This window comes from Belonocnema kinseyi, chromosome 6 (genome assembly GCF_010883055.1).
Source record: "Belonocnema kinseyi isolate 2016_QV_RU_SX_M_011 chromosome 6, B_treatae_v1, whole genome shotgun sequence".
In the NCBI taxonomy this organism is placed as follows: Eukaryota; Metazoa; Arthropoda; class Insecta; order Hymenoptera; family Cynipidae; genus Belonocnema; species Belonocnema kinseyi.
The window spans coordinates 15,502,331-15,518,230 of record NC_046662.1 but is presented as its reverse complement, the minus strand read 5'-3'; the positions used below and the strand labels follow the sequence as shown (position 1 = coordinate 15,518,230).

Here is a 15,900-nt window from a genome sequence, read left to right as displayed (position 1 = left end):
GCTACAAGCTATCTAAGGATGGTACTATAGAACGCCACCTCAAGGTAGGCCTAGTGGCGCCATCTCTTGTTCAGGCCGGAAACTTATCAATCCACCCTCGTAATGTATATATTTATTAAAATTGAACCAAACATATATACATTTATACAATTCAATCATTTATTTGTTTCTTAATCTTGAAAGCTTTTTTCTCGCTGCATTCAGCCCCTAATAATTTTATTTAAAAATTTAAATTTAAAGGAGCTTTTGAATTAAATAGTTAATTATATTATTGCAAACCTTATTTCTAAAATAAACAGACTATAAGCTATTAAAATCTATAAACAAACGTACTGTACTCATGACGTACATTTGGAGGAAATGCACTTTTTTCATTAAAAAATGTTCAGAGCCTTCAATTTTCTTGCGATTTTGAATTTTTCTGTTTTAAATTAAAGATCATTAAATTCTATAGATCTTGACTCTCCGAAATTTCGTCTCCTCTATTTTTTATCAATAATTTTACCAGTCAAAGTATGAACAAAGTCTTATTATCGGTGAAAAAATTTTATTTGCTAAAAGTGATTCCCATTAAGGTAGGAATGACATTTAATAACCAAAATAATTTAAAAGTTTATAATAAACACTGTGATAAACAATTTTTGTGTCAAAATATTAGAATTTGAGATTTTTCAAATTATAATTTCCTTTAATGGCCAGAATGACTAGGTATGACTTTTCAACGGAAAAGTTAGCGAGAAAATTAATTTTTCTATTAATTTAAATAAATTTTGAGATTCTCATAAATTCTCAGAGAATTTATTTTTCGATTATACTCTCGGTAATATTATCATTCTCGTTACCATTCTCAAAGTAATATAACCGGCTCAGAACTCTAGTCTGATCCTGCTGATTACGGTTTTTTTATTTAGGGATTTTGATCTAAAATGAAAAACCGTTGAATTCAGCCAAACAGATACATTTTCAACCAAAAAAGATTAAATATTTTTAAAAAGAAACCTATTTTTTAGAAAAAATTTTAATTTTTTTAAACTAACTATATAAATTTATAAGATATGAATTATGAATGGAAAATATAAGATTTGATCGTTAAATTCAAAAAGAGTTGAATTCATCCAGAAAAGCTAATTTTCAACCAAATAGTTGAATCCTCATCCTCAGCTCTTGAATAAGACATTTTAGGCCAATTATAATTTAACGGAAAAAATCTTTTTTAATGCAAAATGAAGATTTTTACTAATAATTTTTTATTATATTTTTATATTTGCTTCATGGTTACATACAAATTATTTTCCTAGGTTTCTCAACATAATTCAAAAAGTTTTTTGAATATTTCAGATAAACAAAAAAGAATCGAGATCATTTCTAAGAAAATTTTTTCTATTTCACAGGATTTTACGAAATCTAAGGACATTTTTGAGTAGATATTTAAGACTTTTTTACGCATCGAAAATATTTATAAATGTTTGGAAATATTTCAAAGTTTTAAAATATTTTTATTCTCTCCTAAATTAAAAAATTTTTTAAAAATATATTTTCATTTAAACTGACTCGATTTGTTCCTTAAATTGTGTTAGAATCTTCCGGAATAATTTTTTACCATTTTGTTCAAATTTCGTAATGTTTTAAAATGCTTTTTAATATTATCTTAAAATTAATGTTTTAAAATAAAGAATCGCTTTGAATACTCCCAGAAATATTAATAACAAATGTTATTATCGCAAAACCTTACAAAATATTTACAAAATTTCAAAACTATTTCGAAAATTTTCAGAAACCTACATTTTCTTTTAAGTGTAAATGATTTAAATTTTTCTTAAAATTTTGCAGAAATTCTGCAAACTTAAAAAAATTGCCTCAAATCTTCCAGATTCTTTTAGGATTATTTTGAAAATCTTTTGGAACGGTTTTAAATGTTTTCAAATCTTTTTGATATCCTCTTAAAATAAACATTCGTTTTCAAAATTTTTTCAAATCAAGAAACATTTGATTTTCACAGAAGGTGAATTTTAATTGATTTTTAATTTTTCAACAGAGAGTATTAATTTTTTCAACAGCGACGAGAGTAGATCCTCAAAAAAATTTCATTTTAAAATTAAAAAAAAAAAAACAACTTTTGTGTAACCGATTTTATATGAATAATTGTTGGTTTTTTTTTGTCTTTAGGGTAATATAAATGTAATTTTTCTAAAATTCTTGATAAAATTCTAAAAGAACTTTGAAAATCTTCAACCAAATACTTGAGCTTGAAATAAAAAATAAATTTTTGATCAAAAAGATGAATCTTGCACAGAAAATATGAGATTTGATCATTAAAATCAAAAAGAGTTGAATTAATCCAGAAAATCTAATTTTCAACAAAATAGTTGAATTCTCATCCTCAGCCCTAAAAGATTTTAATTTGAAACTAAACACTTGAAATTTGTTTTAAAAAAGTGAAAACAGTTGTAGAATTTGCAACAAAAAAAGAATTTGTATTCTGGAATAAAAATCATTTTACGTATATTAAAATTTAACGGAACAATTAATTTTTAATGCAAAATAAAGATATTATCTAATTTTTATTTTTTATTTTCTTTGTTTATTTGCTTCAAAGTTATATAAAAATCATTTTCTTAGTTTTCTCGAGACAATTCAAAAAGATTTTTGAAGATTTCAGATACTTCAAAAAAAGATCTAGAAAATTTCTAAGACATTGTTTTTTATTTCACAGGATTTTACCAAATCTTAAGAAATATTTAAATAGACATTTAAGACTTTTTTACGCTTCGAAAAAATTTATAAATGTTTTAAAATATTTAAAGTTTTAAAATATTTTGAGTCTCTTCAAAATTCAAAAAAATCTTAAATATCTTTTCATTTAAAGTGACTCGAATTGTTCGTAAAATTGTTTTAGAATCTTCCAGATTCTTTTTTGACCATCTTGTTAATCTTTTGTAATATTTTAAAATATTTTTTAATATTATCTTAAATTTAACGTTTTAAAATAAAGAATCACTTTAAATATTTATAATTTTCAAAAACCTAAATTTTGCTTCATGTTAAAAAGTGTTTTTGATTACTTTTAATGATTTGAAATCTTTTTAATATTCACTTAAAACAAACATTTATTCTACAAATTTTCGAAAATCAAGAAACATTCGATTCGCATAGAATAGATTGTAATTGATTTTTTATTTATTTTATAAGGGAAAAAAATAATCTGGACTTTGACAATAATAAAAAATAAAACTTTGGAATAACTATTTTTTTAAAGTTTATTTTGTATTGGTTTTTAAAAATATAAGTTCTCATTGAAATGTATAAGATTTGACCATTAAACTAAAAGAAAATTTAATTTTAAATCAATAAAAATTGAATTCATCTAAAAACCCGAATTTTTAACAAAATAGTTGATTCCTCAGACACAAAATATTTAAATTTTAAACCAAAAATTAGCAATTTAAATTTAAAAACTAAAATTTATACCAAAATAGATCAATTTTGAAACCAAAAAAGACAAACATTCTAAAGAAACTGTAGAATTTTCCACCACAAAATATTTTTTAGCCTGGTATAAAAAAGTTTTTAGGCAAATCATAATTTAAAGGACTAAATCATTTTTAATACGAAATAAACATTTCAAATAACAATTTTCTAATTTTTTGTTTATTTATTTATTTTAAGATTATATAAAAATAATTTTCCTAGATTGCTCGAGAAAATTCAAAAAGATTTTTGAAGATTTAAGTTACATGAAAAAACGTAGGTATATTCTAAGAAATGTTTTATTTTACAGGATTTTACCAAATTTCAGAAAATACTTGAGTACATATTTAAGACTTTGTAACGCATCCAACAAATTTTAAAATATTTGGAAATCTTTCAAAGCTTTAACATATTTTTAATCTCTCAAAAATTAAAAAAAATTTTTAATATCTTTTGATTAAAACTGACTTAAATTGTTCTTAAAATTGTTTGGAACCTTCCGGGTTCATTTTCGACAATCTTTTTTATCTTTTGCAATGGCTTAAAATATTTGTTTAATATTATCTTAAAATTAATATTTAAAAATAAAGAATCACTTGGAATATTCTCAGGCATAAAAATTGTGTTATATTGTAAGCTTTACGAAATTTCAAAACTTTATTTAAAATTTTTTTTTAAATCTACTTTTTTGTTTGGGTTAAAAATTTTTTTAATTATTTTTTTAAATTTTATAAAAACTTATAAATATTTTTTTAATTGATTCAAAATTTTCCTACAATTTTTCAGAAATTCTGAAAAATTAAAATAAATACCTCAAATCGTCCAGATTCTTTTACGATTATTTTGAAAATCTTTTGGAATATTCTATTAAAATAAACATTAATTTCCAAAATTTTAGGAAATCAAGTAACATTTGATGTGAATACAAGGTTAATTTTAGTTATTTTTTCGTTAAAAAAAACAACTTATAAATGCTAAATAGAGTGATTCATTTTATAAGGAAAAAGTTTTCCAACTTTTTTTATCACCAATAAAAATTTGGAATAAATATTTGTTTTTTATTTTTATTTTTACAACTACCTTTAGGGTAATATAAATATAATTTTCCTAAGTTCCTTGAGAAAATTCAAAAAGATTTTTGAAAATCTTCAACCAACTATTTGAAGTTTAAAACAAAAAAGATGAATTTTCAACGAAAAATTTAATAGTTGATAATTCAATCCAAAGATTTTTTTATTTTAAATGAAATCCGTTGAATTCAACCAAAAGAAATTCATTTTCAACCTGAATAGATTAAATATATTTCAAAAGAGATCAATTTGCTACAAAAAAGGGTTTTTTTTTAAACTAAATAGTTAAATTGTCAATCAACTGCTTAAATTTTCGAATCAAAAAACAATTTTTCTACTAAAATGATTAATCAACAACAGAAAAAGACGAATTCTCTACCAAAAATTAAATAAGTGGTATTTCAGTCTAAAAATATTTTTCTTTTGAATGAAAAAAGATAAATACATTCGAAAAAAGAATTTTTAGCAAAATAGTGGATTTTTCAACTAAATATTTGAATTTTTAACCAATCAAGTGAGTTTAAAAAAAAGTAGTTTAACTATTAACCGAGTAGTTAAATTTTCAAAGAAAAAGATTTTTGAGATATGTGAAAAAAGTATCTAGAAAATTTGTAAGATTTATTTTTTCTTATTTTGTAAGATTTAAAAAATGTTAGAAAAAATTTATGACAGTTTAGAAGAGTTTTTAAATTATTTCTGAAGTTCTTTTAAACCTTCTAAATATCTTTTAGAATGATTCGAATTTTTCTTAAAATTTTGAAAAAATTCTGCAAAATTAAAAAAATTGCTTTTAAATCTTCCTATTTTCTCAAAAATTCTTAAAAAGATCTACACTTTTCTTCATTTAAATCTAAAAAACCTATCATTTGTTTTAACTTGCTTCAAATCTTTTTAAGTCTAAAATTTTTAAATATATTTTCAGAACTTTTAAAAACTTATTATTATTTAAAATCCTTTTCAATATATTCCAAAAATTAATTTTTTAAATAAAAAATCTATTTAAATTTTCTCTAGAATATTAAAACAATGGTATTTTCTTAAAACCCATTAAAATTATTTAATAGCTTCGAAATTCTATTTAGAAATGTGCAAAAATCTATATTTTGTTTAAAATTTGTTAAAATCTTTTCAAATTTTAAATTATTCTCGAATAATTCAAAGTTTCTCTGAAATTTTTCTAAAAATTGTACGTGTTCTTTTTCGGCATATTTTGACATCTTTAAGCAAAATTTTAAAAACAGAATTATTCCCCAATCTTAAAAATCAGTTGCAATTCAAATTTGGTTAGTATTTATTTTATCATTGAATAAAATGACTTATTCGGACATTTTTATTTTTATTTGAAAAAAAGTTGCTTCATTTTTTATTTAACAACGAAATCGAACCTTCTTTTCTTAATTTTTCAGAAATACCTTGCTTTAAAGATATTCCTAATTTTTTCTATAAAATATTAATTTAAAATTTTGATTTTTCAGGTGATAAAAAAGTGGGATTTCACGAAACAAAAGACTGTCCCCAAATATTGAAAGCAGTCAGAGATTCAGGAACAACTGTTCTTCTTTGTTTGCTTTCTCTCTTACTGATTTCTCTAATCTGTGGATTTATTTATATACAACGAGCAGAATTAAAAAAGAAATTACAATCTGTAAATAAAAGAGTGCGCTACACGTCAATAGCAACTGGAGAAAATCGGGAAATAGATGTCTAGAAAAAGTACTCAATTGGGCATCCAACTGAATATCGAAATAATCAGTTTCAAAATGAATCTCAGAAAAATTGTAATTTATCATTTAAAACACAGATTTTACTAGCTTTGCTTTCAATTTTTAAGAAATAATAATCGCTTTGAATGAAGCTTCTGATTAACAGACTGAAAAATTGTTACTAGATTTAATTTATGTATGATGATACTATTTTACAATATTACTTCCTCCTCAAAGAAATAGTAGATAATATATTCACTAGGGTAGGCCTTAAATTAAGAATTTTTTAAAAATCGAAAATAGTTTCCAGTGATGAAGTTTTTAGCGAAAAGTTAAATTTTTTAAGAAAATATATTGACTTTTAGTCAAATAGTTGATGTTTCAACTAAAGAATATAAATTTTATAGGAAAAATGCACAAATTAAATTCTCAGCTCAAAACATTAATTTTTAACAACAAGAAAAGGCTTTTTAAAACAAAATAGTTCAAGTTTCAACTAAAGGAAGTAATTTTTAACTAGAATGATGAATCTTCTACCAAAATATATGTTTTTAACCAAATAGATTAATTTTTAACCAAAAATCTCAATTTTCAAGCCAGAAGATTAATTTTCTAAAAAAAATTTTTAGTTAAAAACATTAATTTTTAACCGAAAAAGATTAATTTTGAACAAAATACATAACTTCCAACCAAATAGTAGAATTTTTAACTAAAAAATATCTATTTTTAAACATGAATTTAAAAGTCATATTTTCAGTTAAAAAATTTAATTTCAACCAAATAAAACAACAATTTTTTATGGAAATAGTTAAATTTTCAATCAAAGGAAAGACTTTTCAACTTAGAAGATTAATATTTGACAAAGAAAAATGTTTTTCAAAACACATGAATTTTGAATAACAGAAAAGATTAACTCTTAATTCAAAATTTCAATTTTTCACCAAAAATTAAATAGTTAAATTATCAGTTAAAAAAATGTAAGCACAAGTAGATTAAATTTCAACAAATGAGTTGAATTTTTATCAAAATAGGTCCTGAGTGTCGGAATTAAGTCAAAAAAAATTATATTTAGAATTTAGAAAATGTCACAATGGGTAAAAAAATTCGAACATCCTCGAAAAGTTTATAATATTACCCATTTCGAAAATTTTCGGATAATGAAATTCCTGACAGAAAATTTCCTGAATTTAAAGAATTAAAGAAATTGTTTTCTAATTAATATTATTTATTTATTTACAAAAACAATGATGAAAAACTTTGATCAAAGAATATCTTTGCAATGGCCAATGTATATATTTAAAATGATTGTTATTTTAAATTTAGAAGAAAAGATTTTCTTGGATCAAAATATTTTATTACTGAAATTTTAATTACTGGATAATATGTATTTTTTTAATTTCTTAAATTGTTTCAATTCGGAAATTTTTTAGTGTAAGTAATTCAATAGTGTCGGCTATTTTATAATTGGGAAATTTTCTGTCGGGATTGTTTTCAATTTTTGCAATATTATAAATTATTGGGAAAAAAATAATTAAAATTGACAGGATCTTAAAAGATTCCATTTTGTTATAAAAATTTTAACATGAAAAAATTACATTTGAACAATTTTTTATTATAATTTAAAAACAAAAATCGAGCATCAAAAATTGACATCATTTTCTTACTAATCGGAACTTTTTTTAATTCTCAAAATAAAAAATGTTTGACCTCTTAGTGGCACTGTGGGATTATTTTTGATTTTAAAATGTCTTTAGAGGTTTTTATTATTAACGAAATTTAACAAATTTGCAGCACTAGCCATTTTTGATTAAGAAAACTTTTTTATTTTCGGCCCACCCTAATATTCACTGCCGTTTAGACTTAGTAAACTAATAATGGTTGTAAAATATTCAAAGCAGCTCTTACTTTTTATTTATAATATCAAGCCCGCTAAGAAACTAGTTTTAAATAAGAATAATAGTCATATTTAATAATTGCATAGAATTAATTTTTTATATGTATATTACAAAATGTTCTAAAAGAATCTGCGATTTTTATATTATATTACATCATAGGAAATTTGAATAAAGAATGTTTAAAATATAATTTTTATTTTTCCTACAGTATTTACCTGGTTTATTTAATCGGGATGTCTGAAAAGTCCCAAAAAATAAAATTCCTGACACTAAAATCACCGAATTTGAAAATTCCCGGCAGTTTATAATATTACCGAATTCGAAAATTCCCGACAGATAATGGACAAATTCTCTAGTTTGAATATTTTATAATTCGGCAAATTTCTGCCGGGAATTTTATTATCCAGGAATTTTCCAATTAAGTAATATTATAAACTGTGAGAAATTTTATTATTGGGGTATTTTCAAAGCCAGTAATATTATAAACTGTTCGAAAATTTTGCTATTCGGCAATTTTATAATACGGAAGTTTTATGATTTGTTAATTTTATTATTGGGGAATTTTTCAATTTGGTAATATTATAAGCTTTTCGAAAATATTATTCCGGAATTGACGAATTCGGGAATTTTTGGATTCCGGAATTTTATTATTCAGGAATTTTATAATTGGGGATTTTCATTATTCGGGAATTTTCGAATTCGGCATTATTCTAAACTATTCGATAATATTGTTATTCGGGAATATTGTAATTCGAAAATTTTTTATTCGGAAATTTTATTATTGGAGATTTTTATTTTTCGAGAATTTTATTATCTTGAAATTTTCCAATTCGGGATTCTTATAAACTATTCGAGATTTTTATTATTCGAGAATATTATAATTCGGAAATTTTATGATTCCGAAATTTTATGTATCGAGAATTTTATTATTCCGGAATTTTACAATTCAGAAATTTATTAATCAGGAATTTTCAAATTCGGTATTATTCTTAACTGTTCGAGAAAATTATTATTCGAAAATATTATAATTCGGAAATCTTTTGATTCGGGAATTTTATTTTTCAACAATTTTATTATTCCAAAATTTTCCAATTCTGGAATTTTATTATTGGGGAATCTTTGAATTAGGTAATATTATAAGCTTTTCGAGAATTTTATTATTCCGGAATTTACCAATTCGAGAATTATATTATTCCGGTATTTTCCATTTCGGGAATTTTATTAATCGGAAAATTTTCAATTCTGGAATTTTGTAATTCGAGTTTTTCATTATTCGGGAATATAATGATTCGCACATTTAATTATTAAGGAATTTTCCAATTCGGTATTCACATAAACTATTCGCGATTTTTATTATTCGGGAATATTATAATTCGGAAATTTTATTTTTTGAGAAATTTATTATTCCGGACTTTTCCAATTCGAGAAATTATTATTCCGGAATATTATAATTCGGGAATTTTATGATTGGGGAATTTTATTATTCGGGAATTTATTTATGGGCTAATTTTATTATTGGGGAATTTTTCAATCAGGTGATATTATAAGCTTTTCGAGAATTGAATTATTCCGGTATTGTTCAAATCATGAATTTTATTAATCGGAAATTTTTCAATTCTGGAATTTTATAATTTGAGATTTTCATTATTCGGGAATTTTATGATTCGCACATTTAATTATTAAGGAATTTTTCAATTCGGTATTGTTCTAAACTATTCGGAATTTTATTTCTCGAGAATTGTATTATCCTGGAGTTTATTAATGAGTAATTTTATTATTGGGGAATTTTTCAATTAGGTGATATTATAACCTTTTCAACAATTTCATTATTCCGGAATTTACCGATTCGAGAATTTTATTGTTCCGGAATTTTCCACTTCAGGAATTTTATTAATCGGAAAATTTTCAATTCTGGAATTTTATAATTAGAGTTTTTCATTATTCAGGAATGTAATGATTAGCACATTTAATTATTAAGGAATTTTTCAATTCGGTATTATTCTAAACTATTCGAGAATTTTATGATTTGGGAATATTATCATTCCGAACTTTTATGATTTGGGAACTTTCTTATTGGGAATTTTTATTTTTCGAAAATTTTATTATTCCGAAATTTTCCAATTCGGGAATTTATTAATAAGGTAATTTTATTATTGGGGAATTTTTCAATAAGCTAATATTATAAGCTTTTCGAGAATTTTATTATTCCGGAATTTACCAATTTGAGAGTTTTATTATTCCGGAATTTTCCATTTCGGGAATTTCATTATTCTGGAATTTCCAATTCGGTATTCTTATAAAATATTTGAGATTTTTATTATTCGGGAATATATTAAATAGGAAATATTATGATTCCGGAATTTTATTTTTCGAGAATTTTATTATTCCGCAATTTTCCAATACGGGAATTTATTATTGGGGAATTTTCCCATTCGGTAATATTATAAACTATTCGAGAATTTTATTATTTGGAAATTTTGGAATTTGGGAATTTTATCATTGTGAGTATTATTTTTCGCAAATTTTATAATTCGAGGATTTGATTATTCGAAAAGGTTATGATTTGGAAATTTTGTTATCAGGAAATTTCCAAATTCGGTCAAATTATCAACTGTTCGAGAATTTTAAAATTCAGAAATTTTCCAATTTGTGCATTTTATTTTTTATATCAAAAGTTTGGAATGAAATAAAAATTAATTTCACAGCGAAATTCTTCGAAATTGAAAAAAAAACAAGAGGCTGAAGATCAAATTTGGGCAACACATTCTTAGGCATCGTTCGATTTTTTAAAATAAATTTCAGTCAACTTAATTAACTTTATTCCATAAACTATGAAAATGAATGCTCTGTTAAAATCGACATTGAATAATTGTTCTTAAATTACTTAATATTGTTTAATACCCTTAAAAAAATTGTGAAAAACGAAAAGCAATCCTGAGACCAAGTTTTCTTTTTTCTTTCCTTATCATTTCTTATCATATTGTTGATATATTTTCTAAAAGATAAGATACACACTTGACGCCAGAAACATTCGCGACGTGCTCAAAGTCTTGAATGCCTCCATGATATTTTCTTTGATGTTTTTGTTGAATTGAAAAAATTGGTGTCGAAAATGTCAATTTTTAGACGTCTTCGCCTGGACGAAGTCATCACTTCGTTACCAGAATTGGGCCCAACAATGCCAGAAGGCGGATATTCATGGATTGTGCTTTTTGGGATTTTAATTGTACAGGTAAGAAAGAGGAACGTCATTCTATCTAAAAAAAATTATGTATGAGGCAAAATAATAAAAAACACACAATACATTTCGGCAAGTCAACAACAATATATTTTTAGAATTAATTCTTTTAATTGTTATTCATTAAAATTGTTTCAATTACATTTTTCTCTAAAAGCAGGTTCGTCCCGAAATTTGTGCATTATAGAACTGAAAAAAAAGATTTGTTAATTTACAATTTTATTCTTAAGTTTTCAGTTACAATAATTAAGTTTCAGTTAAAATAATTGATTTTCAACAACAACAAAAAGGGAATTCTTAACAAAATAGCTGAAACCTCTACAGAAAATTTCGTTAGCAATAGATATTAATTTCAAAACCAAAAATACTTTTCAATAAAAGAGTTGAGTTTTCAATCTGACAATATTTCTTTTAAACAAAAAAGCTACTTTTCAACAAAACTAGTTGAACTTTATACTTAAATAGTCGATTTTTTAACAAAATACATGACTTTTTAACAAAAATAGATGAATTTTTAACGAAAAATATAACAGATGATATTATTTCAACCAGAGTTTAGTAGTAACATATTACAACTGACTAAGTTACTGAAAAGTTACGTTATTTTTAACTTTAAGTGCAAATTTGTTACTTTTTAAAAAAGGAACTTTGTAATTTATCTTAGTTAAGATTTTTTCAGTAACTTGTAACTTTAATTTTCGTTACTTTGAAGTTACTTTGAAGTTACTTTGTGATTTTCCTATGGGTGGAAAATTGAACTGCTTGGTTGAAAAGTAACTTTTTTATTGGAAATTTTTATTTTCGGTTTGAAAATGCAAAATGCATGTTTTGTAAAGAATTCCTTTTTTTTGCTTTGCAATTCAAATATTTGGTGGATATATTTTTTTCTTTCTCAGTTCAAAATTCGACTTTCTCGTTTCAAAATTTATGTCTTTTGGTAAAAAATTATCTTTTTTTTGGTTAAATATTTAAATATTCTGGTAGAAAATCTATTTCATTTGGTTGAGGATTCATCTATTTTAGTTTAAAATTTATCTGGTTTGTTAAAAATGCAACAATTTTTTAATTTTAGTTGAAAAATCATCTCTGTTGAAAATTTAACTATTTATTTGGTTTCAAACTTATTTTTTGTATTGAAAATTCAAATATTTTTGTATAAAACTCAACTATTTGGTTGAAATTTAACTGTTTTGTTGTCATTTTAAACGCTTTTTTAAAATTCGTCCTTTTGGTTTGAAAATGCTAGAAAGTCCAACTATTTGTTTGAAAAGTAACTTTTATTCAAGATCTGATAGTGCAGGATATTTAGAGTAACCTGTCTATTACTCAATTTGAATTTTTCTTTAAATATAAATGGTTGTTTACTTGCCAAAATATATTGTGTATTTGTCATTTACTTTAGTAAATTCCTATTTCTTTCAAGATTAGGTTTTTATGAATTATCACCGTAGTTCTTTTGATTTTCAAATAATATTCTGATAAAATTAAGGACGTAAAAAAGTAATTTTTGAGGTAATTTGAAACAAAAAAGCCGAATTTTAAACAAAACTGCTGAATTCTCAGCCAAATCAAATAAATTTTTCACCAAAATAATGTAATTTTCAACCAAATTTCTTTTGAAACAAAAGAGCCGAATTTTGAACCGAGGAAAAAAATTTAACTAAATTGTTGAATTTTCAAACAAAAAAGTTTCTTTCCGAACTTGGTATTATTTTAACCAAAAAATTTTTTAATTTGAAATCAATCAGAGTTGAATTTAATGAAAAAATACGAATTTTTAAGACAATAGCTGAATTTTTTTTTTGTACGAGGGGTTTCCATTCGTAGCGGTTTCCAAAAAATTAATCTTGTCCCTCTGTATACCGGCAATCTGAAAAACCTGGGTTCGATTCTCTGCAAAGCTACAGAAAAAACTTTTCACAACTTAAAAATTGTAAATCAATAATAGAAAATATTTATTTTTGACCAGAAAACAAAAAATACTTAACATAAATTTAATTCATTTGAAATAGCCTAATCCTTAACTAAAAGAGATTAATTTTCTACCCACGACTGACCCATAAACCTCTCTAAATAGGCCATATACAAAAAACACAAAGTAACTTAAAATTAACTGAAATTAACGTTTCAAGGCACTGCAAAATCCTAACTAAGTTGAGTTACAAATTACTTTTTCAAATAGTAATGAAGTTAGCCTAAAAGTTACAAATAACGTAACTTTTCAATAATACAGTTACTTGTAACAAGTTACTGCCCAGCACTGAAATGTTACTAGAATAACACTACTACTGATTCATTTTGGAAAAGTGTGTCGAGTCACTTGAAGGGCTTTCAGTACCTAAACAAAATTAACTGTGTGGGAACCCGGATACAATTGAAAGAAACGCGTAGGAGGCCCTAGAAATACAAATGGATCAATCTTATCATTCTTATAACACTTGGTGCTGTTAGGAGACATTCATCTTAAATAGAATAATTTTTCATGGTTCTAAACAATTAAAGAATGATGCATCATTTCTCTAATTCTGTTGTGATTTAGTTATTAATTTTCAATTTTTATTAATCCATCAGCATCTACTTTCCAAACTAGAAAAAAGCTTTAAGCTGATATCAATGACTTTAGACATTTATTTTCAATTTATTTTGAAATCAGATGACTGTACCAAGTGTTTTGTCAATGTACGGAATTGTGCTTGGACATTTGGTGAGCGACAACAGAAGACTCGATTTTGACGTGTGGAATGAGAAAATTACAGTCACACCAATACTGATGACTGCTTTCTGGAGTTTAGCAGGTAAAAAAAACAACAGAATTCTCCCAAGGATCCACAAATTACGTAAAATTATTGGGATGGGGGGGGGGGAATTCTCATTGTTTCCTATGAAAGTAGGGAATTGGAAGATTTGACGTGAGAAAAGTTTTTATTAAAAAAATCCAAAGGTATTACAACTTAGAGGAAAAACCAGTAGAAATGCGATCTGTTAGATCAACAATGCATTTTTTCTTGCAGAAAATGAAAATTTATTGCGTTATTAAACTGAGGGAGTTTGAACAAAAAAGTTAAATTTAAATTAAATAGTTGAATATTCAACTAAAAGAGATTATTTTCAACCAAAAATGTAATAAGTTACACTTTCAAATAAAAAAGTTAAATTCTTAACCAGAAATGGTCTAAGTAAATTCTTAGTTAAAGAGTTAACTTTCAACGAAAAAAAAACCTTTTTCCAATACTGTAGAAATGAATTTTAAACTAAAATAAAAAACATCAACGAAAAAATTGACTTTCAACCAAATAGTTGAATTTTCAACAACAAAAATCGATTTAGAACCGAGAAGATTAAAGTTCTACAAATTTTCAACAAATTACATGAATAGTTAGCCAAATAGTTAAATTTTCAACTTGTCAGCCAAAAGTGGAATAGTTAATAGTTTAATATAAATAGTTAATTTTCAACCAAAAAGAATGAATCTTCAAAAACAAATTAATTTTCAACCTAATAGTTGAATAGTTTTAACAAAATAGTTGAATTTCTTTACTAAAATAATTTAATTTTCAACACAAAAAAATTTGCAGCAAAACTTTTGAAATTTAACCAAGATAGGAAGACTTTTTAGCAACATTGTCCACTTTTCAACAAAATAACCAAACAGTCGAATTTTCGAGCTAAAATTTGAATTTTCAAATGAGAAGATTAATTTTTCTACCAGAAAATACTTTACCAAAAAGATTACACAGGCCCACAAAAAAAACAAAAGTGTCTGTGCAATTGACCAGACCTATATATTCTTATGTATTTTTCGACGCTGAATCCGAATTTGCAATAAAAAAGTAGGGACCAGCTACTTTTTTATGGGGTTTTGCTCGAAAAACCTCATTTTTACGGTTTTTTCATGGTTTTTTTTAAATAAAAAAAAAATAAAGAAAAATTTTATTTTTTGACTTCAGAATCGAATTCTACGGGAAAAAATATATCGAAAACCATGTTTTGATTTTTTTTTTTACAAAAATTTCAACCCACCATACGGCGATGAAAAGGCAGAAAATCGCGAAAAGTGAAAATTTGCTTCAAATTCGATTAAAATGACATTAAAATCAAGTTTTACGATTTTAAACCGATTTATAAATATTGAAAATACTTTGCTGGGGGTTTTTGAGGTCGCTGATCACGAATTTTAAGTCATTTTTTTCAAAAAACAACTCCTAGTCGGCGTAAGTGGACAATAAACGTGATAAATTGATATTTTTTTCAAAAAATCGATGTTTTGGATACTGTTCTGGAGGTTTTCCACTACATGAATCACAAAACTAGAAATTTTTTCGACCCTTGATCATAAAGTAAGACCTTTAAGTAAGATCTTTAAAAATATATTTTTTCATTAAAATTTGCTTGCATTCCTATGAAGTGTTGAATTTTTTTTTTTGTTTAATTTTGAAATGTCTTTCAAAATGATTTGGATTTTCAATAAAAATTTCAGTGAAGCCTGAGAAATAACAAATGCCTTTAAGCGTAAAACACTTTAAAAC

The 15,900-nt window shown here is 24.2% G+C and overlaps 1 protein-coding gene across 1 annotated transcript in view; it reads left to right on the top strand.

The window, feature by feature from the left end:
* LOC117174403 overlaps positions 1-15,900 on the top strand; it is a 77,193-nt gene that overhangs the window by 36,563 nt on the left and 24,730 nt on the right. The window contains exons 5-7 of the mRNA XM_033363497.1: positions 6,014-6,234; positions 11,225-11,368; positions 14,028-14,169. Coding sequence (XP_033219388.1) covers positions 6,014-6,234; positions 11,225-11,368; positions 14,028-14,169 — 507 coding nt within the window. The remainder of the gene's footprint in view (positions 1-6,013; positions 6,235-11,224; positions 11,369-14,027; positions 14,170-15,900) is intronic.